Source organism: Pan troglodytes, chromosome 2 (assembly GCF_028858775.2).
Source record: "Pan troglodytes isolate AG18354 chromosome 2, NHGRI_mPanTro3-v2.0_pri, whole genome shotgun sequence".
Classification (NCBI taxonomy): Eukaryota; Metazoa; Chordata; class Mammalia; order Primates; family Hominidae; genus Pan; species Pan troglodytes.
Genome location: NC_086015.1, coordinates 147,057,005 through 147,083,253, shown reverse-complemented (window position 1 = coordinate 147,083,253; position 26,249 = coordinate 147,057,005). Strand labels below are relative to the sequence as shown.

The window sequence follows — 26,249 nt, the reverse complement described above, 5'->3', positions numbered from 1 at the left end:
TGGAAGCATAGGGATTTAGAATAATGGACACTTCTTTTGCCTTCCTATGTTCTACTCACCACCCAACAGTTAGAATGATCCTTTAAAAATGTAAACAAGATCATGCCATTGCTCTATTTGGGCTTTCTTTATGGATTTTTGTTACATTTAGAGTAAAATTGAAGTCCCTACACACCCTGGCACAGACAGCCTCATCCCATCTTATGCCAGTGGTATTTCTGACTTTACTTGTATCCTGTTCCTTTGTGAGGGCAAGGGCTCTGTTTTTGGTTATAACCCCACACTTAGAACTGTGCCTAGCACAGAGTAGGCATGTGTTAAGTTTTAGTTGAATAAATGAATTAGTGGATGGACGACTGCCTTTTTTTTTTTTTTTTTTTTTTTGAGATGGCGTCTCACTCTGTTGCTCAGGCTGTAGTGCAGTGGCACGATCTCGGCTCACTGCAACCTCCGCCTCCTGGGTTCAAGTGATTCTCCTGCCTCAGCCTCCTGAGTAGCTGGGAATACAGGCGCCCACCACCATGCCCGGCTATTTTTGTATTTTTAGTAGATATGGGTTTTCGCCATACTGGTCAGGCTGGTCTCAAACTCCTGAGCTCAGGTGACCCGCCCACGTTGGCCTCCCAAAGTGCTGGGATTACAGGTGTGAGCCACCACACCCAGCTGAGAGTTTTTTATTTTTAAAGAAAGGATAATATTCATCACTGGCTAGTTGATAAGGACATTCTCACACTCTTGAAGAAGTATAAATTTAGTCAACATTTTTGGGAAACAATTTGAAATTAAGAGTGTAAAATATAGGAAGTTCATATCTTTTTAAAACTTAATACTTTCAATTCTAGAAATCCAGAATATGACCTGCCAATTGAGATAACTAAAAGGTGTTTATTACAGCATTATTAATCATAATAAAAACCTGAAAACAATCTAAATGTCTAACACTTAGGGAAATAGTGTAATACATTTTACTTTTTTTTTTTTTTTCTTTGAGACAGAGTCTCACTCTGTCACCCAGGCTGGAGTGCAGTGGTATGATCTCAGCTCACTGCAATCTCCGCCTCTTGGGTTCAAGCAGTTCTCTGCCTCAGCCTCCTGAATAGATGGGATTGCCTGAGGTGGGTGGATCACGAGGTCAAGAGTTCAAATTTTACATTTTAATAGAGGAAAGTTTAATAAATTTTGATTTACTCACATAATGGAATATTAAACAGGCATTAAAATGCTTTCCATGTGATCAACTTTTTTATCTTCCACATTTAGATGAGAACATGTTGTGTTTAACTTTCTTTTCCCGGCTTATTCCACTTAACATACAGTTCCAGCAAAGAGTAGAACAGAGGACTCATGCCTGTAATCCTAGCCCTTTGGGAGGCAGAGGTGGGCAGGTCACGAGGTCAGGAGATCGAGACCATCCTGGCTAACATGGTTAAACCCCGTCTCTACTAAAAATGCAAAAAATTATCCAGGCGTGGTGGCAGGTGCCTGTAGTCTCAGCTACTTGGGAGGCTGAGGCAGGAGAATGGCATGAACCTGGGAGGTGGAGCTTGCAGTGAGCTGAGATCGTACCACTGCACTCCAGCCTGGGCAACAGAGCGAGACTCTGTCTCAAAAAAAAAAAAAATAGTAGAACAGAGGATACTAAAGGCTGACAAGGGGAAGGAGAAGGGGGAGGATAGGAAAAGATTTGTTAATGGTTATAAAATTACAGCTGGGTAGGAAGAGTAAGTTCTACTGTTCTATACAACTGTCAGTTGACTATATTTAACAATATTATATAGTTTTACATAGATGGAGGATATTGAATGTTCCCAAGACAAAGAAATGATAAATGTTTGAGATGAGGAATATGCTAATTGCCCTGATCTGTTCACTGTACATTATATATATTGAAGCATCACTGTGTACCCTGTAAATATGTACAATAGTTATATGTCAATTTAAAAAATTAAAAATTAAAACAATGAGTTCAAACCAATTTTTACTTTAAGTCCTAGAAAAATGTGCATGATACAATGCTAAGTAGAAAAGGAAAATGCAATATCTTAGATATAATATGATTATAATTTATAAAATGTATGCATAAATAAAAACAGTAAATCCTTACAATGTTAACTGTGGTTAAAATTCTGGTTGGTAGGATAAGTGGTGATTTAAATTTTCATCTTTATATTTTATTTAAATATCACATTTTTATTGTCTTTAGAATCAGAAAAGTATATATAATTTATCTTAAAACTCATTGTAGTTGACAGGGAAACTTCCGCTCAGTGAATGCTCATGGTCATTAGCACTTCCACTGACAGATGTGGACCAACAGATGGATGAACAGGAATCAAACATGCGTAAAATTCAATTCATTGCCTTACAAAGCAAGGCCAGATATCCATTTAGCAAGATTTAAGTTCATTTCTATGGCTCAGATGTGTGTAAAAAGGAACTTTCTTTATTTACCATGATGGGTCCCATTTCACACTACCTTTTCTCATACCAGTTGACAGAAAATGCTTGATTTGTCAACTAAAGGTGTCTCTATCTGGTGTAGCTTAAAATAGTATGTTGGGGTAATTCCTTTGTGTTACTTTTGGTTTTTCCATCTCTTCTTTCTCTGCTTGACATAAATCAGGTGAACATCATTTACAAGTTGGCTCCAGAGAAGTGCCATTTGGTTTTTGCTGGCCCTGGTTACCTATGTCACTTCATTTTGCCACTTGCCACATCAGCCACAGTGTCTCTTGGCCCCTTGGTCACTTGGGTCCTGCTCTGTGAACCATGGGAGTGAGCCTCATCTCACTTGGTGTTTGGGGCAGTATTTGCAATTGATGTTTATAACAACTAGCTTTCATTGAGCACATGCTATGTGCAAGAGCATCGTTCTAACACCCTGAGGTGTCCTAGCTCATGTAATTCTCATGCCAGCTCTGTGAGGTAAGTATAGATAAGAAAATGGAGACTTAGAAAGTCCAAGTATCTTGTCCACAGCCTGTAAGTTTCAAGGCCAGAATGTCCATGGATCTTGCTACTGCCCCCAGTTGTCAAGACCCCCAAGCCTTCTCATTTGAGCCCCAGTCTCCTCTGGATCTCTTCCTCAAGGTCCAGGAACTCTTGACAGCTTCTCCACAGGCTACTGGAGTGATCAGACCCTGTGAGTGTGTTCTCACCTACCTGTACCTAGGCTCCCCACCCATGACTATTTTGCCTTTCCCAGGCTGGGTTGATAGCAGGAATGAGAGGCTTGCAGTTTTCCCAGGCTTCTTACAGGGAAACAAGGGAACTTGTCACAATGACCCAAACTTTCCAGAGCCTTCTTACCATGAGCTGAATGTTCACATTCCTACCAAATTCATATGTTACAGTTCTAGCCCCAGTGTGAGAATACTTGGAGGTGGGGTCTTTGGGAGGTAATTAGGTTTATATTAGGTCATAAGGCTGAGGCCCTCAAGATGGAGGAGGAGGAGGGGGAGGAAAAGGAGAAGGTGTGGGGAGGGGGAGGAGGGGGAGGAAAAGGAGGAGGAGACCGCTTTCCATGAGCACACACCATGGAAAGGCCACATGAGGACACATAGCAAAGATGACTATTTGTGCACCAGGAAGCACGCCCTCACCAGACACCAAATCTCTTGTCACCTTGATCTTGGATGTCCCAGCCTCTAGAACAGTGAGAAATACATTTCTGTTGTTGAAGCCACCCAGTTTATGGTATTTTGTTATATTGCTCTCCCTAAGACTTTCAGGAGGCTCCTTCAGTTCTATTCCTCTATCCCCTGAAAGAGCTCTGTCCTCTCCGTTTGATCTTCAAGCTTTGGACCTTAAGGTGTAAAAACACAGCTTTGGGATAATCAAGAAAATCTTTGACAACAGAAGTTAGTTATGAGGAGAAAAAATGTCTTGCTAGGAACTTGGGGAAAAGTCCAAACAAGTCTTCTTAACTTCAGATGTTACCAATGTTTTGCTTTCCTGGATTGGTCTTTACGGTGTGCAGCTGAAGAGGAAGAAAAGCCACCTGAATTACACAGAAAGAACACTGGTGGTATTTCATCACGTTTTCCTGATCCTTACACTCTTTAACCCTGACTGATTGGTGCTGGCAGGGAGCCGTCCCCATCTGGTAGCACCCCTTCCTGTCTCAGGGCTTTCCTCTCCCAGGCCCTGCCAATACACACTCCAGAACTATGGGTGCCTAAGTTTTCATGTTCAAAGTTGGCATTTGGAAGGGTCTTGAGTTTCAAAGTGTCCTTATATAAACTCCACACTGGTGGAAGTAAAGGCTTAAGTATCAAAAGCTGACATTGTAGCTACAGTTAGCTTGTGTGTTACAAGTGAGTGTGGGAGGAAGAACCCAGAAAGGGAGCCCATAGAGGGCCAGTGACAGCATCAGCATTTTCCCCAGAAATGAACCTCTTATTTCTAATAGGAATGTTCTCATTACCCCAAAGGAATGTTGTGTTATATGGCATGCAGAAAAATACTTGCAGTTTAGTTTATCTGTGGGAGTCAGGAGGCTATATAGAGATAATAATGAGTCTTACTTGCTATCTTTCATTTTGTCTGTGTATCTAGATCCAGATAATGTTTTCCTCATGTACAGAGAAATAATCAACACTTTCTTTTTATATCAAAGGGTTCAGACTCACATTATGAACTCTGTAAAAACTCTATGCTGTTATTTCTATTTGCAGACTAAGACATATACAAGAAGGTTGGGTTTCTCCTACCCTCCACCACCCCTAGGCAATTGGAGCAGCAAGATTATAAAACACAAACACAGGCAAATATAGACAACCCAGTTTGAGGTTTATTTGGGTATCTCTGCCTTGTAAGCACTTCCTCAGAACATGGCAGAGCAAGGAAGGGGGAGGGAGTTCAGTTAGTTACTTGGGCTATTTATAAGGTCAACAGGAAAGGCTTGAGATAATGGGGAAAATGCTCTTTTTTTTCTCTTTGTGTTTGCCATGGAGTCCACTTCCTAGTCTGTCCCACTGTCCCCAGTATCAGGAAAATCCAAAGTTGGCCACATCCAAAGCAGTTGCATCACAGCCTGGTAACATGAACCTTACCAGCTCTTTGGTCTTAGTTGACAATAACCTTCCCCTTTTCCTCCCATGTTCAGGTTCATTGCCACAAGGCATCCCCCAAACTGCAGCTGGATGAGACCCCCATGCCAAACTAGATATTTTGCAGATGATTAGAAACCCAGAGAATCTCATTCTATAATAATAATTATTATTATTTTGAGACAGAATCCTGCTCTGTCACCCAGGCTGGAGTGCAGTGGCTCAATCTCGGCTCACTGCAGCCTCCGCCTCCTGGGTTCAAATGATTCTTGTGCCTCAACCTCCCGAGTAGCTGGAACTACAGGCTTATGCCACCATGCCCAGGTAATTTTTATTGTTGTTGTTGAGACGGAATCTTGTTCTATGATCTAGGCTCACTGCAACCTCTGCCTCCCGGGTTCAAGCGATTCTCCTGCCTCAGCCTCCTGAATAGCTGGGACTACAGGCGCCCGCCACCATGCCTGGCTAATTTTTTGTATTTTTAGTAGAGATGGGGTTTCACTATATGTTTGCCAGGCTGGTCTCGAACTCCTGACCTCAGGTGATCCACCCACCTCGGTCTCCCAAAATGCTGGGATTACAGGCATGATTCACTGTGCTCAGCCTACCTAATTTCTTTATATTTTTAGTAGAGACCGGGTTTCATCATGTTGGCCAGGCTGGTCCTGAACTCCTGGACTCAAGTGATCTGCCCCCTCAGCCTCCCAAAGTGTTGGGATTACAATTACAGGCATGAGCCACTGTGCCTGGCCCTATTCTATAGTTAAGTAACATATTTTTAGCTTGGGAACATTCTAAGGTGAATAAAAATGAACAAGCAAACAAACAAAAACCCACAGATGGTGTTTACAACAGAAAAAAATAACCAGAAGAATCATTTTTCAGTCAGGTATTGTTACCCTTATAATTTTAATCAAAACAATTTTGCCTAAAAGTTGAGTCAACAGAAAATCCATGCCTCTGTATCAACAGACAATCCACAATCCATTTCTGCCTTACCTGGAAAGCCTCAACTAAGGGGAAGAACAACCCCTCAAGAAATCTCATTTTTCCTAGATACAAAGTTCTAGAGTTTGGAAGTTTGTGGGTGAAAGATTACCTAGGTGCTGAGGCAAAAGACTGAAGGCACAAACTGTTTCAATATAATAAAGAAAATTGTTAAAATAAAAATAATCATAATGCGAATTAGATATAGAGATGATCACGGACAATTATCAGTCATTATTATAAACACTATGAATCATTAACTTTTAATATTACTCTTTGTTGCACTACTAATATAACCTAGGAATAACCAGCAGGTGTAAGGTCAGGTACTGAAGGGACATTGTGAGAAGTGACCTAGAAGGCAAGAGGTGAGCCCTCTGTCACACCCACACAAGGGCAGCTTGAGGGCTCATTGGTCAAGCGGTAATGCCAGTGTCTGGGAAGACACCCATTACTTAGCAGACCGTGAAAGGGAGTCTCCTTTCCTTGGAGGAGTCAGGGAACATGCTACTCCACCAGCTTCTTATGGAAGACTGGATATTATCCAGGCCTGCCTGCAATCATCCGGAGGCCTAAACCCCTCCCTGTGGTGCTGTGCTTCAGTGGTCATGTTCCTTGTCCGCTTCCATGTTTCTCCTGTACTCCTGGTTCCTCTTTGAAGTTCGTAGTAGATAATGGTTAAAAAAAAATAGTGAAAGCCTTAAAGTCTTTAACCTTTCTTATAAGTATATAAAAGAAAACACTGACATATGCTGCCTTCTCTCTCTGTTTCAGCTATCTAAAAGGGAAGGGCCCCCATCCTATGATCACATGACTTACTTCACCTTGTCAATCATTTAGAAGATTCACCCTCCTTACCCTGCCCCCCTTGTCTTGTATGCAATAAATATCAGTGCGCCCAGCTGTTCAGGGCCACTACCGATTGTTTTCTCCTTATCTCTTTGTCTTGTGTCTTTATTTATTACAATCTCTTGTCTCCACACATGGGGAGAATACCTGCTAAGCCCCGTAGAGCTGGTCCCTACATATGGCGCCCAATGTGGGGCTGTCAGAACTGACCTAGAAGGCAAGAGGTGAGCCCTCGGTCATGTCCACATAAGAGCCGCTTGAGGGCTCCGAGGGCTCCTTGGTCAAGCGGTAATGCCAGTGTCTGGGAAGACACCCATTACTTAGCAGACCACAAAAGGGAGTCTCCTTTCCTTGGAGGAGTCAGGAAACACTCTACTCCACCAACTTCCTGTGGAAGACTGGATATTACCCAGGCCTGCCCACAGTCATCTGGAGGCCTACACCCCTCCCTGTGGTGCTGTGCTTCAATGGTCATGCTCCTTGTCCACTTTCATGTTCCTCCTGTACTCCTGGTTCCTCTTTGAAGTTCATAGTAGGTAATGGTAAAAAAAAAAGTGAAAGTCTTAAAGTCTTTAATCTTTCTTATAAGCACATAAAATGCTGATGTATGCTGCCTTCTCTCTGTGCTTCGGCTACCTAAAAGGGAAGGGCCCCCCATCCTATGATCACGTAACTTACTTCACCTTATCAATCACTTAGAAGATTCACCCTCCTTACCCTGCCCCCCTTGTCTTGTATACAATAAATATCAGCGCACCCAGACATTCGGGGCCACTACCAGTCTCCATGTCTTGGTGGTAGTGGTCCCCCAGGCCCAGCTGTTTTCTCTTTATCTCTTTGTCTTGTGTCTTTATTTATTACAATCTCTCATCTCTGCACACAGGGAGAACACCTGCTAAGCCCCATTTAAATTTAATAATTTAATTAAAATTAAATTATTTGGTCCCTACAAAAGTTCATCTAAGTTAGCATTTAATGGTCTTCTTTCTCCTTTGGATATATGGCATGTATTTGATATCTCCTTTATTGAAGTTACTAAAAATAAAGAACCACTTTCACTATGCCGCTCTGAGTGAATGGCTCACTCAGAGGCATTTTAAGCATTTTAGCAATTGAATCATGAAATACGTTTTTTAAAAAAACTCTCTCAAAGATATTTCTTCTACTCTGATGTCCATTGTTGTAAAGTCATTCCCATCGTAGGTCCTTTCTCTGTCCTTCCTTCTGACTTCTGCACTGAGAGATGCATAGAGCAGTGGTTGCAAATGTCTGATAGTGGGCCAGAACCTGTTCATTGCAAAAAAGCAAAATAATAATGATATTGTTAATAACGATAAAAAATGAAGTCCTTGCTAGTCAAATAACTCTTTAAAGGGCAAAGAATATGAGCAGACAGTTCAAAAAAAATGAAATATAAAGGTATCAACACAGATGCTCAGCACCATTCATAAGAGAAATGCACATTACCTCGGTAAACCATTTTTTTTCACCCAGCACACTGACAAAGATCAAAAAGTCTGATAACCCATTGTGCTAGGGAACATGTTGCAAAACAGACACTATCAAAATTAATGCTGAGATTTGGAAAAATTGAACAAAATTGCCCATGCATATAGTTGTTGACCTATAAGTTACGCTTCCAGGAAATTTATCCTATAAATATATTCACACACATGCCAAGTGGCAGATGTGGTACATTATTTACTGCAGTATTGTTTGTAATAGCACTTTATTGGAAACAGCCTTAAATGTTTATTGATAAGTTACTAAATTATGGTACATCCCCACATTGGAATATGTAGCAGCCTTAAAAAGACTGAAGAGATGGATAGATGATAGATAGATATGATGATTTCTAATTGTAAGTGAAAAATAAAATACCAAAGGGAAGGATACCATTTACATAGAATGGGTAGAGGAGAGGTCTATGTATATGCACAGTATTTGCTTATTGAAGCAAAAACTACCTCTGGAAGGACACGCAAGAAACTGATAGTATATGCCTCTCTCACAGAGGGGAACTGAAGAACTGGGGGTAAGGAGGGAGTGAAACTTTCCATTATATTTCTATCTATCTACACACACACACACACACATATGCACACACTTATGTATATGTTTGAATTTTGAACTACAAATGTATTATCCATTTAAAAACTTAAAAACACTCTTGTTTGTAAGGAGCAGACATTTTCATTTTTAGGAAACACAATTTGTATCTCCTTAAACAGAGTATGGCAGATCAAATTTTCCAAAGATAACTATATCAATATATCACATCCCACATGCTCTTCTTACAAGGTGACACTGACACTCCCCTTGAATCTGGCTAGGCTTGGGACCGTGTGGAAGTGACTATTTGAATTTCAAGGGTAAAGTCATTACAAGTAACATAGCTGCCCCAACTGTCTTCCTCTCACCTGCCCTCAAACTTCTTGTCCTTGGAACTCAGCTACCATGTTGTGAGGAAGCCATGCAGCCTCACTGAAAGATTTGGGGTAGGTGCTCCTGCACCACCCCAGCTTAGGCCCCAGCCGACAGCTAGCATCAACCACCAGACTTGGGAATGAACCAGCCTTCACACACATAACTTTCAGGCCACTCAGCTGGTGCTGACCAGAGCAGAAATGATCCGTCCTTTCCGAGCTCTGCCCAAACTGCAGATTTATAAACAAAATAAATGATATGTTGTTTTAAGCCACTATGTTTTATGACGGTTCGTTCTTATACAGTGATAAATAACTAGACCAAAGAAAAAATTTTGGATGTTTTGAGAAGATCCCAGGGGTGCCTTGCTGAAATAAAGTAGAGGCAGGGATGCAGCTGGGCCCAGCTAGAATCTTCAGTTTGCCATTTGCAGGACTTGCTCTCCCTCCATCAGTTTCTTTCCAATCCTTCTCCCTTGGCCCCCGGGAGCTCCCCCTGAGAATTGGTGCTATTTTGTGGGAAGGGGAAATTATAAAACGAGTAGTCTCCACTTTTAACTTTGAAGGAACTTTTACCAAAATAGTAAATTGCTTTTGGTGTAAATTTAAATCTCAAGGAGATTGTCAAGCAAAATGCAGCTTTAATTTTATTTTTTAATCTGAATATTTAGAAATTAGTGTCAAATAGAATTAGTTGAACAAAATTTTTATAACAGTATCATATCAGATTATTCCTATAAAAGTCATCAAGGTCCATTAATTCTGACACTACCAAGGACATTAATAGTAAATTGAAAGAAAAATTGTGAAGGGCAAATTCGTCCAGTGGCTTTATGTTTGAACTGATTTTGTGGAGCAGCAATATACTATAAGTGTTAGGAGCCTGGACGTTGGAGCCAGACTGTTAAATGTGGCTCCACCACTGGTATCTTTATGATGTTGAGCAAATTATAGTTCTGTGCCTCAATTTCCTCATCTGAACATTGGCTCTAATAACAGTTCCTGTCATATAGGGTTATTGTGAGTTTTAATAAATTACATTCGAAACACTAATATTAGTGTCTGGCACACAAGAAGTCTTCAGAGAACAACGACTGTTATTTTTGTATACCAAACACCAGATCTGATATCCTGTGAGATTTATTCTAAATTTAGCTTTTGCCCCTAGAATTTATAGCCAAGGTAAATTCAGACATTGCAAGCAAGTCCGCCAAAAGCTATATGCTAATGGAAAACTCCTTTCTATTGCTAACACTTTGGTTCCTGTTTCTGTCCATATTTGAAAGAGACAGAAATGTTATGTAAATTGTAGATGCACTCAGCATCATTTCCAACCTCCTGCAAGTGTGCCTAGAATCCTGCAAAGGCTGGTGAACTAAAGAAAACCTAGCTTTCCCAAACTCCCACGAAGCTAGTGTTCTGAATACACAGTTGGTTTTCCAATCAGATGCATTTATACAGAGTATTTAAGGTAGATGTGTGGTGGGGCCAGTTTCCTGTTGTTTTGACTCTTCCTACTGGCAAACATGATTGTCAGGACTTTGGGTTTTTCTAGAGCAGAAGCCCAGTTCACTAATTTTGTGTGTGTTGAAGAGGCAGCTGTGATGGGGTGTGAAGGCAGTGGCTGCAGCTCCCTGATCCCTGGATCACAAGCATTAATAGTCGTTTTGATGTTAACCAACCAAAAATGTATCTCCTGAAATCCTACATGTCTGAATGTGTCAAAGGTAGCAGCTTCCTTGGCAGACCTGTTCTCTGATGGTGACTGGGAATCATTTCTGGACTTCACGCATCCAGCCCCTCCAGCAATTGCATAAGCACCCAATTCCCTGAATTCCATCCTTTCAGCTCTTTTTAATTTTTTTTTGTACCCAAATTCTGTCTGATTCAAACAGGGAGTCACAAAAGTTGTCTTCCTCATGGCAGTCCTTTGTCAAATGACTCGTTTTTCCAATTTATTCAGTGTGAACTTCCAGAGCTTCTCTTTATATAGTGCAGTAGAGTAAGAATGGAAGGAGCAGGCTGAGGTGTTAGAATGCTGATAAAGAATGTTTCCTTAAAAACAACAGCAAACAGGGCTTATCATGTCTGCAAGGGGGAAAGCCACTCTTTTGCTGTAGCATTGTTATGGGGGTGCAATGGACTCATCTGGTAAGAGCACCCAGACTAGCCCTCAGTATGGTCACTCCTTAAAAATATCAGTAGATTTTATGAGTTACTGTTTGATATTTCTGCTTGATCAAAGAGATTCAGATCTGGTTTAATGTCCTCTGCTGTGCGCCTTGAAAAACTGACTTTTTAGTGCCTCTCATCCGTCATCAGCACTAGCACTGGGCTTCTCCAAAGCTGTTCAACAACCATGTTTTTTCTTGCCACCTTCCTTCACAGAGCCTAGAAGGCCATACACTCACTGCCCTCACTTCTTTTGCCTTGGTCATATGATCCAGTTTTAGAGGAACTCTGCTTGAGGTAACTTCTGGAAAAAGTTTTGTTTTCCTTATAAAGGAATAGATGTGGTTAGTGGAGTTTCTCTCCTTCCATTCCTCCTGCCTTGAAAATAAATATGATATCTGGAGCTCTAGAAGCCATTTTGATAACATGAGATAACAAGCCCATTCACTAAAGAAAGCAGAGGGAAGGGAAGCCGGGCGCGGTGCCTCACGCCTGTAATCCCAGCACTTTGGGAGGCCCAGGTGGGCGGATCACGAGGTCGGGAGATTGAGACCATCCTGTCTAACACGGTGAAACCCCGTCTCTATTAAAAATATAAAAAATTAGCTGGGCATGGTGGCGGGCGCCTGTAGTCCCAGCTACTTGGGAGGCTGAGGCAGGAGAATGGCGTGAACCCAGGAGGCGGAGCTTGCAGTAAGCCGAGATCGCACCACTGCACTCCAGCCTGGGCGACAGAGCGAGACTCCATCTCAAAAAAAAAAAAAAAAAAAAAAAAAGGAGAGGGAAGAGATAGAAGGAGACTGTATCTTTGATGACACCCCTGAGACTCTGCCCCGGACTCTTCCTTAAGTGAGAATAATAAACCCCTGTTTGTTTAAGCAAGTGTTTGTAAGGTATTCCATTTCTTGCAGCCTCATTCCCACAAAATATGTTATTTATATCTCCCAGAATTTTTGTAAGAACCCAACAAGATAACTGGCATGAAAGTACTTTGAATACTATAAAAAGAGAACTCGTTTTAAAGTTCTGTTTTAAAAGGAATCAGATGTTTTTCTTAGTCGTTCAAGCTTAAGGTAGAGGAAGTTTCAATGAAATGATAAACGGTTGAAATAAATATGCCACATATTCCTTTCAACAACTCAGATGAAGGCTTGCTTCTTTCTTAAATTATTAATAACCCCATTTAGTACTTTCAAAGTGCCTTGCCATCATTTGTTACTTAATCCTCAGAATTTCCCTAGAAGAATGTAAAATCTCATTTTACAAGGGAAGAAGTGAAAACAAGGTTTTTCAAAAACTCTCTTTGAGACACCATATGCCTGTGGCAGACTCAGAACTAAAAATCAAAGAATTGAACAGTCCAGTGTGTAATTGGCTTTCTCATGTAAATTTGATACGCAGGGCATGACACAGCCCACAGAAGCTCTAAGAATTTTTTAAAATTTTACCTTACATGTATATTCAAAATAAAGTCAAGCTAACCATATAGGATTCCTTATGTAAACAAAATGCCTTTATGCCCAACATTAGAAGTGGACAAGGAAAGAATATATTCTATCATTAGTGAACTTGTCTATTTGTACACCAAGAATCTCACCCAATCCTGGCATAAAATAAATCATGTCAGATTAACTCTTATTTTACTGATGTATCTGGTAATAAGCAGTAAAAGAGTAGGTCTGAAACAGAAGCAAAAGTAAAGAGAAATACCAGGCCAGGCACGATAGCTCATGCCTGTAATCCCAGCACTTTGGGAGGCCGAGGCAGGAGGATCACAAGGTCGGGAGTTCAAGACCAGCCTGGCCAACATGGTGAAACCCCATCTCTACTAAAAATACAAAATTAGCCGGGCGTGCTTGGGCATGTCTGTAATCCCAGCTACTTGGGAGGCTGAGGAAGAAGAATCACTTGAACTTGGGAGGTGGAGATTGCAGTGAGCCGAGATCGCGTCACTGCACTCCAGACTGGGAGACAGAGCGAGACTGCATCTCAAAAAAAAAAAAGGAGAGAGTGAGAAAGAGGGAAATATCTACCTACCTAAACAGGAAGTAGGTTCATGATCACTCTTTAAAAAGGAAGCAAAGATTTATTTATAACCAAAACTTTATTTAGAAATGTGGTGCTCAGAATCTTCCTTCACCTTCAACCCAGGAAAATGTTCTCTCAATTTTGATCATGTTGTACTTGATGAAACAGAAATTTGGCCTTTAATTAATGATGTTAATTTTTAAAAATTTATACATTTCCAAGCCTTTTATCTAAATTCTGAATAAGATTTACATGATATGAAATCAATGAGAGAAAAAAGAAAAAGCAGCTGAAACAGAAATACAAAAATCTCTTAATTAGACTATATTATTACTATTTTTATTTTCAAATCCAGAAAAGGCCAATATAAAGATTTCCTATGCCAGCTCTACTACTTCCTACCCATGGTTCCTTAACCAATTACCTCCTCTCTCTACGTCTAGTTTCCTTATGTAGTAAATGGGCACGATAATAATGCCCACTAAATTGGGTGGTTGGGCAAATTGAATGGAGTGCAACACCAACAATGTTAGTCATTATTATGGTCTGAAAAAGCCATAAAACATTGGACACAACTAAGAGATGGCACATGAGGTAAATACTATAAAAGCTGTCTGAACATCTAACCTGATTGGAGTGGCAGTAAAGGGGATTCGACTTTCAGGATAGTACTGCTCCACCAGCTTCTGCTGGGATTTAAATGATTATTGCTTATCTCTTTTCTCTTGACTTGTTAGCAAGTGCCTGGCGGGCCTATTTCAAGTAGATTTTGTAAAATACTACGGGAAGATCCTTAAGAAATAACCAAAAGCATGCTTGGGTCTGGTCTGATATTAAGGGCAACAATGGTCACTGGACATTAAAGGGGGCACAATTGAATTTGAGAGCTAAAGAGGGTGGTGCTTAGCAAAAAACAAGGGTGTTCCTGAACAGAAATCCACCGTAAAGGGGGAGGAAATTTTTGAGAAATTCTTATTTGTCACAAGGAGCAGACAGCTGCCCAGAAATGTGCTTTCCAGAAAACTGGAAAAGTAGAATTCTGACCTGCCCTCTGGATTTCTAGCTGGAGCCGATAAGTATATGGGAACAGTGCACACCTTGGGAGAATGAGAATTTTGTGAGATGTTTAAACCTCTGTCACCTGGGGATTTAAAGGTTGTTGTATACACCTATTTTATTTATTATCTCTTCTGCTCTATTGTTATACTGGTAAGAACAAGGGAGTGAAGGTTACAATTGCAACGGGGTTTACAATCTTGCCTGTTCCATATAGCAGATATTCCATGAGGGCTGTGGGGATGAGGCAGGAGGAAAATGAGGCCAGAGAAACCGAGAACTTGAAACTAGCAGAGTCAAACTGGGCAAACTCCTGAAGAAACATGCACAGAACATAAATGTCAGACCAATCCTGGCTTCTAAATATTGTATTGCCAGGAGTAGCCAGCGAAAGTTTGGGTCCTTTACCCTTAGGGTGCCAAGTGTCCTCCATGTCCCAAGGCCTCCTTAGTGTGTCCATCTGCCTTCCAGGTGGCTCAACTGCAGATCCACTCAGCCTCTGTTGACTGAAACTGAGTTGAAAGAGGAAATAAGTTGAAAGAAGGGTGAAGAAGAGAAAGCATCAGGGAAATGAAAAGGATCTGATGGAGTGTACAGAGGAGTGAGAAAAAAAATCTAGGGGAAGGGAAGCAGAAAATAAAATCAGGAAGAAAATAAGATAAAATACAGGGAAGAAAGATGAGAATGGGACAAGCACAGGATTCGAAAGACTTCAGTAGGGACCTGGGATCAGATTGCTGTGCTAGAACTGGAAACAGGAAGGAAGAAAGAAATGTATCTTAGAGGAGCTTCTGAGAATAAAAGAGAGAGGAGAAAAGAAAAGATAGAGGATTAAAAATGCTATTTGTTATTCTAAATGTCTGGATAATAATCATCTTTGTGTCTTTGCATCAAAGCTTTTAGTGGCACTGTGGGCAGAACCACAATCAATATTATTTCAAAACAGTGATGCCCTTTGAGGAGGATATGAAGGGGAGGGAGAAATCGGATAAACTATGAAGGAGGAGAGAAGAGGCCAGTCTTGTTGGATACTGCAGAGACAGGTTGATGCTGAACCCTTGGGAATAGAAGTGATGCAATGCCTGTAAGAGTGAGCAGGATGTTTACTGTCTTTCTGCATGGAAAAAAAAAAAAAAAAGGAAAGGAAAAGAAAGAAAACAGAAAAAATATGGCACTGGCTACACACAACTCTTTCTTAAAGAAGAATACCCTGGAATCTGATTAATTGATCACAGAGTTAATTAATTGTCATCTTGAGATTTTGGTATGTATAGTAGTTATTTGCATGTGACATTATGTACCAGTTATTTTACTATTGTTAAAAAAAAATTGGGAATCCATTAGGCTGAGACAACTTCAGTGCCTTGGGTTCCTACATAAACAACCTGAAAGGAACTCAATGTAAACAATAAAATGAAACTTAAGCTTAACCAATCAGAAACTGCCAACTAACCTCTAACTAGGGACTTTGCACATTAACCAAACATTTTCATTGTCTTCCTTATGGGAACACCTTATAAAAGCTTTCACCTTAGCCGGGCGTGGTGGCTCACGCCTGTAATCCCAGCACTTTGGGAGGCTGAGATGGGCGGATCATGAGGTCAGAAGATCGACACCAACCTGGCTAACATGGTGAAACACCATCTCTACTAAAAATACAAAAAATTAGCCAGGCATGATGGCATGTGCCTGTAATCCCAGCTACTCTGGAGGCTGAGACAGGAGAATCACTTGAACCCAGGAGGCAGAAGTTGCAGTGAGCCAAGATCGCACCACTGCTCTCCAACCTGGGTGACAGAGTGAGACTCCATCTCAAAAAAAAAAAGAAAAAAGAAAAAAGCTTTCACCTTAAGCCACTTTGGTGGAGCCTAAACCGCTCTGTTTGGTGCTGCCCAATTGATGATTTCCCATCAGCTCAAATAAATTATTTAAGTTTAATGTACTGAAGTTTATCTTCTAACACTATTTATTTTTAAATCAGCCTTTAGTACTTTTTTGTTTGTGTATTGGCTCCATTTACTTTATGACATGAGTCATTTATTGCTGTATCGATTGAGACATCTATCTAGTCATCTCTTAGGCAAGCAGTCCTCAAACTTTAATGAGCATCAGGATCATCCAGAGGACTTGTTAAACACAGATTTCTAGTCTCTACACCACTAGAGCTTCTGATACAGTGGGTCTAGGGTGAAAGAATCTGCATTTTAACAGGCTTCCAGGTGAGGCTGATGTTGCCGATTCAGAGACCTCACTTTGAGAAGAACAATGTTTGAAAAACAATAGTGTTTTCTGCTATGTGTAAATACTATTATTGCAGATGTGTTTAAATATAAAACTGTATTTCAAGGATAAAGTTTTTAGAGTTCAGAAAAAATTATTAGAAGCATTAATATACGAAGTGATCTACTATATCCATAGTAAAATCAAAGAGTTATATGGTGTTTTGAAGGAAAAACTTCTGAAATTTATAACTTTCTATAATAAGATGACCTGGTTGAAGTTCTAAACTTTTCAATGTAGTATCTCCAATTTTGAAACCTCCAGCTTAAGAGTTGTGGAGAAAAATGTTTTCTCTTCTTCACGTGATCCCAGCTTGGCCCAGAGAGAAGGACACATTGACCAACACTTCTGTCCTCTTGGAATAGTCCTGGCGAGGAAGCTTGTGCCTCTCTCCCATCCCCTCTGAACAGAGTGTGCTACTTTTGGGCCATGGTGTACACTAGAGGACTATGCTCATAACAGTGGAAGGTGCCATCTTTTTCTTTTTCTTTGACTCCCTGAGCTTTTAGGTGCGAACAGGCTTGTCTCCACTTTTGTCATCATGAAGTAAATCCACCTGGACAATGTTCTTCCATAGTCAGAAATCCCTGCTGAAGACAGAGTACAGTAAGTCTGTGTAACCAGCTGGGTGAGTGGACTCAGAGTCTTATATGCAGGCTTGGATATACACCCAGTGTGAATGTGCAGATTCTGGATCTAAAAAACTTTGTGTCTAAGTGGCATTCTCCATTCTTTAGCAGAAGCACCACTAAGCCATTGATACAGTTGGCTATCTGTCCTTCGGGCGTTTACTTCATCAGTCAACATCTTGGAAAGAAGTGGGAGAAAATTTTAGAGCTGCTAGATCTCTAAAATGCAGGCTGGGAAATCATAAGATGGACACTTGGGCAGCAAAGGACAACCCAGGGAGAATGAGGATCTTGATATAGGCCAGCTTGGGATGGGGCGGCTCACGGTGGCTTGTAACATAGACACAGCTGGTACATCAGAGCGCAGAAAGACTCCAGTTAAGTGCCACCTCAAAACAGATGGACTTCACTACATAAAGCTTTTTTAGGGTTTTGTGAAAAGAACAATTATTACTTCCATAGTGTCTTTTTCCCCATACAGTGCTTCTCAGCCAGACCCGCAAAGGGAATTGAGTTTCCCATGGGGCACGGAATACTCTGTGTTCATGCTGACCTTCAGGTTGTCAGGGTCAGGCTGAAGCAGCATCTCCAGATTAGTTAATCCAAAATTCAGACTTCTTTATCATTCTGTAAATGACGTCAAGATCTAAATAGTATCTTGGGCTTGGGAGGCTCCTACATAGGGTCCTGGAAATACCCTACTTCTATCACCAAGTCTTAAATTGGTTCTAAACTGTGTATGTTGTAAAGTCTGCTCATGGGTGCGAATTTTAGAGACCCCTACTGAAGCTTCAGCCACAGAAGGGTAAGGGAATAGATAAACAACAATATGGATTTTCTCCTATAGGGCATATGACACAATTTTTAAGCAGAAGCAAACCAACCCACTCTTATTATGGAACAAAGGTTTAGAGGGACCATTTAAGATTTTCCATTGGAAACTCCCTGTCATTAAGAATTTGGTTTGCATAGTGACATATCAGGGAAAGAAAATTCTGACAAAAAGATTTGGTCTTGCAATCAGAACAGCAATGAGAAAAAATGAAAGCAAAATAAAAGCATACACATTAAGAAATAAGATGGGGTGGATAAACAGCTTTCTCCTCTAGAGACAGATTAAATTAAAAAAAAAGATGCGACTAAAAAATGAGAAATATTTTAGCTGTTATCTTTTTAAGGAGTGTTAGGGCAGGGGGGCTTATGAAAATCAAATAAAGAAGGCAAGGTCATGAGAGCTCACTAGGTTAATTCCTCCAGTGAGAGCCCAGAGAGAGAGGAAACTATTGAGAGGGGGTGTTTGTCTTTTCTTTTATTCTTCTTATTTTTCAAAAACTTTTTTATTATGGAAATTTCCAAACATGCACAAAAGAAGAGAGAAAATAATGACTCTCCAAGTGCCCATCTCTCCACTCCAGCAGTTATCAACATATGGTTATTCTCATTTCCTGTGTACCTCCCCACTCCTCCTCCAAATCCCAGCACCTGCTGGAGTATTTTACAATTAATCCTAGGCATTATATAATTTTATCTATATTATCTCAAAGAAATAAGAATTTTTAAAAGTTTAACCACAATATAATTTTACATCTAAAATATTAATAATATCTCTTCATATTATATATCTAGCTAGTTTTCTAATTTCACCATTTTAAAAATAACATATTCTCTTTTTAATTTTTGTAGATTTGGGGGTACAAGTGCAGATTTCTTATATTCGTCTATTATGCACTGATAGAGTCTGAGCTTTTAGTGTGCTCACCACCCAACTGTAATTTCAGCATTGTTTATTAATACCGTATAAATATATGGTTTGTTTGAATCAAGATCAGAAAGAAAGCTCCCACATTGTATTTGGTTGATATGTCCCTTAAACTTCTTTTTATTTATTAACTGCCTCCAGCTCCCCTTTTTCTTTTTCTAATTTATTTGTTGAGGAAGCTTTGTCATTTGTTTTCTAGCATTCTGAGAGGTGTCCTCTTAGAGTTGCAAGAATAAGAGAACAGTTGGAAAACTTCTTGGAAAAGCTGCGTGGGGTGATTTCAGAAACATTGGACATTTGTTATAGAAGGGCTGAGAAGATTAGCAGAGAATATATTAAACATCCTTAGATGAGTTTGAAGGTGACACAGTCATTTCACGTGGCAAAACTTCTATGGCCATGGTTTGGGGAAAGATTTCCAGGAAACACATAGAGTTAGGACTCTGTGCAAAGGTTTAGGGAAGATGAAGCACAGTAAAGGGTAGCACAGTGGGTGCAAAGGAGATCAATTCCAGGCCAGGGTTAGCTGTTGGGCTGATGGAGGGTAGCTTATAGATAGAATTTTCCAACTTGGGTTGGTATGGTGACTGGATGTATTTGAACAATTAATGCAATTGACTGACTCAGAACTCAATGATTTCATATGGGAGACTCCAGGAAAACTGTCTGGTTCTAAAGAAAAAAGAGGAGAGGAATTCTGGTCCAGCAATCATTGCTACACAGGAGGGGGAGGAAGAAAGCAAGGCTCTGCTGATCCTGCAGAATCTGTGGAAGAGCAGAAGGAAATGGAACATTAGGGCATATTCCATTGCCACAGGAAAACATGTAGCTGAGAGAATAGTTCTACTGCTGATGATGTGAGAAAAAGGTTTTCAAGGCTTGGAAATTCAAAAGTCAGGAAAAGGAAAAGTTTTGGGGAAAAGCACATGAAAGAAAGCATAATGGAAGGTCCAAACAAGCTCAATTAGAAATGAAACTGAAGATGTTACAACCAATACCACAGAAATACAAACAATATAATAATTCAAGGCTACTATAAACACCTTTATGCACAGAAACTAGAAAATCTAAATGAAATGGATAAATTCCTGGAAATATACAACTCTCCTAGATTTTCAGAAAGAAATAGAAACCCTGAACAGACCAATAACAAGCAGCAAGACTAAATCAGTAATTTAAAAAATTGTCAACAAAAATGTTCAGGACCAGATGGATTCACAGCTGATTTCTACCAGACATTCAATGAAGAATTGGTATCAGTCCTACTGAAACTATTCCAGAAAATAGAGAAAGAGTATATTCTCTCTAAATTATTCTATGAAGCCAATATCACCCTAATACCAAAACCAATAAATGACATAACAAAAAAAAAAAAAAAAAAAGAAAACTGCAGACCAGCCAGATACGGTGGCTCATGCCTATAATCTCAGCACTTTTGAAGGCTGGGGCAGGTGGATCACCTGAGGTCAGAAGTTCAAGACCAGCCTGGACAACATGGTGAAACCCTGTCTCTACTAAAAATATAAAAATTAGCTGGGTGTGGTGGTGGGTGCCTGTCACCCAGCTAATTGGAAGGCTGAGCCAGGAGAATCACTTGAACCCAAGAGGCAGAGATTGCAGTGAGCCAAGGTCACACCACTGCAATCCAGCCTGGGTGATAGAGCAAGACTCTGTCTCAAAAAAAAAAAAAAAACAAAACTATAGACCAATATCACTGATGAACATAGATGCAAAAATCCTCAACAGAATACTAGTTAACCACATCCAACAGCACATCAAAATGATAATACACCATGATCAAGTGGGTTTCATCCCAGGAATGCAGGGATGGTTTAACATACACAAATCAATAAATGTCATACATCACATAAAGAGAATTGAAAACAAAAACCATATGATTATCTCAATAGACACAGAAAAAGCACTTGATAAAATTCAGCATTGCTTTATGATAAAAACCCTAAGCAAAATAGGCATAGAAGAGACTTACCTCAAAGTAATAATAAAAGCCATATATGACAAATCCACAGCCAATATCATACTGAAAGGGGAATGCTGAAAGCATTCCCCCTGAGAACTGGAATAAGACAAGGATTTCCACTTTTACCACTTCTATTCAACACAGTACTGAAAGTCCTAGCCAGAACAATCAGACAAGAGAAAATAAAGGGCATCCAAATTGGAAAAGAGGAAGTCAAACTGTCACTGTTCACTGATGATATGACCATATACCTAGAAAACCCTAAAGACTCACCCAAAAGGCTCCTAGATCTGATAAACGAATTCAATAAAGTTTCAGGATACAAAATCAGTGCACACAAATCAGTAGCACTGCCATACACCAACAATGACCAAGCTGAGAATCAAATCAAGAACTCAATCCCTTTTACAATGGCTGCAAAAAAATAAAATATTTAGGAATATACTTAATCGAGTAGGTGAAAGATCTCTACAAGGAAAACCACAAAACACTGCTGAAAGAAATCATAGATGACACAAACAAATGGAAACACATCCCCTACGCATAGATGGGAAGAATCAATATGGTGAAAATGATCGTATTTCCTAAGGCAATCTACAGATTCAATGCAATTCCCATCAAAATACTGTCACACTTATTTATTTTTGTTTTTGTCATAATTCTTCACAGACCTAGAAAAAATAATCCTAAAATTCACATGGAACCAAAAAAGAGCCACATAGCCAAAGCTATACAAGGCAAAAAGAACAAATCTGGAAGCATCACATTACCCGTCTTCAAGCTATACTACAAGGCTATAGTTACTAAAACACCATGGTACTAGTATAAAAATAGTCACATAGACCAATAGAACAGAATACAGAACCCAGAAATAAAGCCAAAAATGTACAGCCAACTGATCTTTGACAAAGCATACACAAACATAAATTCGGAAAAGGACATCCTATTCAATGAATGGTGCTGGGAAAACTGGCAAGCCACATATGGAAGGATGAAACTGGATCCCCATCTTTCATTTTATGCAAAAATCAACTCAAGCTAGATCAAAGACAAATCTAAGACCTGAAATCATACAAATTCTGGAAACACTGGAAAAACTTTTCTGGACATTGGCTTGGACAAACAATTTATGACTAAAACCCCAAAAGCAAATGCAACAAAAACAAAAATAAATAAATGTGACCTAATTAAACTAACAAGCTTCTACACAGCAAAAGAAATAACCGACAGAGCAAACAGACAGCCCACAGTGTGAGAGAAAGTATTTGCAAACTAGGCATCCAAAAAAAGGACTAGTATCCAGAATCTACAAAGAACTCAAACAAATTAGCAAGGAATAAAACAAATAATCCCATCAAGAAGTGAGCAAAGGATATAAATAGACATTTCTCAAAAGAAGACATACAAACAGCTAACAAATATATACAAAAATGCTCAACAGTACTAACCCTCAGGGAAATGTAAATTAAAATCACAATGAGATACCACCTGATTCCTGCAAGAATGGCCATTATTAAAAAGTCAAAAAACAATAGATGTTGGTATGGTTGTGGTGAAAAGGGAACACTTTTATACTGCTGGTATAATTTACATTGTATTAGTGTAAATTAGTACAACCACTATTGAAAACAGTGTGAAGATTCCTTAAAGAATTAAAAGAAGCTCTACCATTCGATCCAGCAATCCCACTACTGGGTGTCTACCCAATGGAAAAGAAGTCATCGTACAAAAAAGATACATGCACATGCATGTTTATAGCAGCACAATTCTCAATTGCAAAGATGTGGAACCAAACTGAGTGCCCATCAACCAACAAATGGATAAAGAAAATGTAATATATATACACCATGGAATACTTCTCAGCCATAAAGCAAAATGAAATAATGTCTTTTGCAGCAACTCAGATGGAGCTGGAGGCCATTATTTTAAGTGAAGTGACTCAGGAATGGAAAACCAAATATTATATATTCTCACTTGTAAGTGGGAGCTAAGCTATGAGGACGTAAAGGCGTAAAGATGATATAATGGACTAAAGAACTTATCCATGTAACCAAAATCACCTGTATCTCATAAACTATTGAAATAAAAAAAGTTTGAATTGTGTAAATGATAATATAGAAAAATATATGGGTAGAGAAAACAATGAAATAAAAAAGATAAACAGAAAAAGAGCATAATGATTCCTACTTAGAAATATCCGCAGTGGCTTTAGTTAGGGCTTTGCTGAGGGTAATCCTCCAAATGAGGCCACTAGGGTAATGGGAGAGAACTTTATCCATAAAACAGAGTTCCCAGATGAAAAGAACTCTAGGACCAAAGCTGCTGCAGTGCAAGGCTAAAACCCTCTTGGAATTCTACTCAATATGGAGCAATAGAGAAGGTAAAGAGGGTGGGATTTCGCAGAACACATATCATGAATGTGCTTAAAGAGGGAATGGAAGATACATTACTAGGCAGCATTCAAGCCCAGGGAGGAACTGGATCCCCCAAATGTGACAATCAAGAGGGAAATAAGAATACATAAAAAAATTGTATTATGAAAAATTTCAACCACTCACAAAAGTAGAGAGAAAAATACCATACGTTCCTATCATGTAGCCCCAGCAACCATAAAGTCGTCATTACTTCCGTTTTAACTTTATCTCATAAGATTTTATGAAGGTATATGTTAAAGGTCCAGGTGTCATATCATTTCACCAATAAATAATGAAAAGGCTTTAAACACACTAGATGAACACAGAGAGGACTGACAAAGCCTTGCATAAAACTGGAGAAGTATCAAGCTGGCACATTTCAAAATTTTAGAGGAAAGTATTTTAAGTGCCACTGTCTATTGGCAAGACAGTGTATACAAGTGATTTCCCCATTGGTGCAGGGAGCTCAATGTTACAATAAATGGGCAATTTCTCTCTTGTGGATTTAAATTCTCTCATAATAACCTCTGGACCAAATGCCCAGTTGATGTCTATATTGGTTAGCCTGAAACAAAAAATATTGTATCTATAACTTTGCATTTCTTCATGTTCCTGCCTTTCCCCAAATGGTACTATTTACAAAACTAGGGACAGAAAATCTGGTTTAGGACAGCTGCTCTAGGAGCATGGGATTTGCTCATGCTTCCTGTTTGTTGGCTCAGCATGAGTAATCTGTAGTTGGGTTCATTCAACTTTGTCGTTGCTGAAGAGTCTATAGACATTCTAGTGCTCCAAAGATGGCCCCAAACATCACAGCTGGTGAAGAAAATCTGGCACCACGAGACTGAGCCCAATCCAACAAAATTAGAAAGCAAAGTCAGAAAAAGTTCAAATTTAGCTTACAGAAGGAAGGGGAATTTGATTTCAAACTTTAGGGCTTTTTCTCACAATTTAATAATCAAATAACATTCAAATTCAGATGTTTGAATAGTGTATCTGCAATGTATTTTTTGAGTATTTTTTAAAATGGCATACTTTTTGCTGACGTGGTTAAACACAACTTGTCGTCAACACAATTAAAAAAATTGTATAAGAGGAAATGTTAATTCTTTGGTGTGGGGTGAAGTTAAGGCAATTTCGCTGAGTTCCTATTCTCCTTACAGCCTTCAAGTGCAGCAGTTAGGCCACTCTACACACTAGCCCTAGGAGGATACAAAACATGCAACCACATGAACGCAGGAGCAGACCTGCTCAGACACAATGCAGGCTTGCTCTCCCGAGTGGACCAGCCCTGCTCCAACAGGTTTAAAGAAAAAAGACCTGGGGAGAGTTAACAGGGAGCCCTTCACTCACATGGCCACATTTGTACCAAAATCACGAAGAAGGCTACCCAGGTCATCATAGAAAAGTACTACACGCGCCTAGGCAACGACTTCCACACGAACAAATGTGTGTGCGAGATCGCCATTATCCTCAGCAAGAAGCTCCGCAACAAGATAGTAGGCTATGTCATGCATCTGATGAAGCGGATTCGGAAGGGCCCAGTGAGAGGTATCTCCATCAAGCTGCAGGAGGAGGAGAGAGAAAAGAGAGACAATTATGTTCCCGAGATCTCAGTCTTGGATCAGGAGACCGTTGAAGTAGATCCTGACACTAAGGAAATGCTGGAGCTTTTTTTTTTTTTTTTTTTTTTTTTTTTTTTTTTTTTTTTTTTGAGACGGAGTCTCGCTCTGTCGCCCAGGCTGGAGTGCAGTGGCGCGATCTCGGCTCACTGCAAGCTCCGCCTCCCGGGTTCACGCCATTCTCCTGCCTCAGCCTCCCGAGTAGCTGGGACTACAGGCGCCCGCTACCACGCCCGGCTAATTTTTTGTATTTTTAGTAGAGACGGGGTTTCACCGTGTTAGCCAGGATGGTCTCGATCTCCTGACCTCGTGATCCGCCCGCCTCGGCCTCCCAAAGTGAATGCTGGAGCTTTTGGACTTTGTCAGTCTGTCCAACCTGCAGGTCACTCGACCTACAGTTGAGATAAATTTCAAGATGCCTCGGGGAGCTCTTTGAAGCTGTCTGCAATGCTGTAATATTTTCAATAATCCTGGGACAACAGCAAATAAAACAAAACAAAACCGCCTCCCCGACAAAAAACTAAAAAAACAGGGAGCCCTTCTGCTTCTATCCCTACATTTCCACAGTGGTCCACGAAGGAGGAAACTTCTACCTCCACTTCTGACCTCTTGAAAGAGTCATAGAAAGCATATCCCACTCTTAATCCCTTGGATCAGGGATGGTCAGTGGGTGATCCAAGCACCGCATTGGCTGGGCCACGCCTTACTAGAAGTAAGTTTCCTGTGCTCAGGTGCAGAGAAGGTTGAGCCTTTTCTCTCTTTATCTGATCAGTCAAAATGAGCGCAGAAGCTTGAGGGGTGGTGGATGTAGCCCTAAGATTCTCTTTCTGGCTGCTGTCTCTGCAAAAGGCAACCTTTCTTCCCTTCTATAGAGAGGTTGAGTACTTGGAAGTAGATTCTACTGTGCAGATAGATTTTACCCCAGCAAGTGTGTCTCAGAGTATGCTGTCCTCGGCTTTCCTGTAGATTTGAAGTGAGATGTGGGAAGCCTCTGG

At 40.1% G+C, this 26,249-nt stretch overlaps 1 protein-coding gene across 1 annotated transcript; it reads left to right on the top strand.

The window, feature by feature from the left end:
• Positions 1-3,000: 3,000 nt before the first annotated feature.
• LOC129143584 (small ribosomal subunit protein eS17-like) lies at positions 3,001-25,690 on the top strand. Its single transcript, XM_054681374.1, has 3 exons — positions 3,001-3,366; positions 24,970-25,292; positions 25,594-25,690. The coding sequence occupies exons 1-3, from the start codon at positions 3,001-3,003 to the stop codon at positions 25,688-25,690; spliced, it is 786 nt and encodes a 261-aa protein (XP_054537349.1).
• Positions 25,691-26,249: the final 559 nt, after the last annotated feature.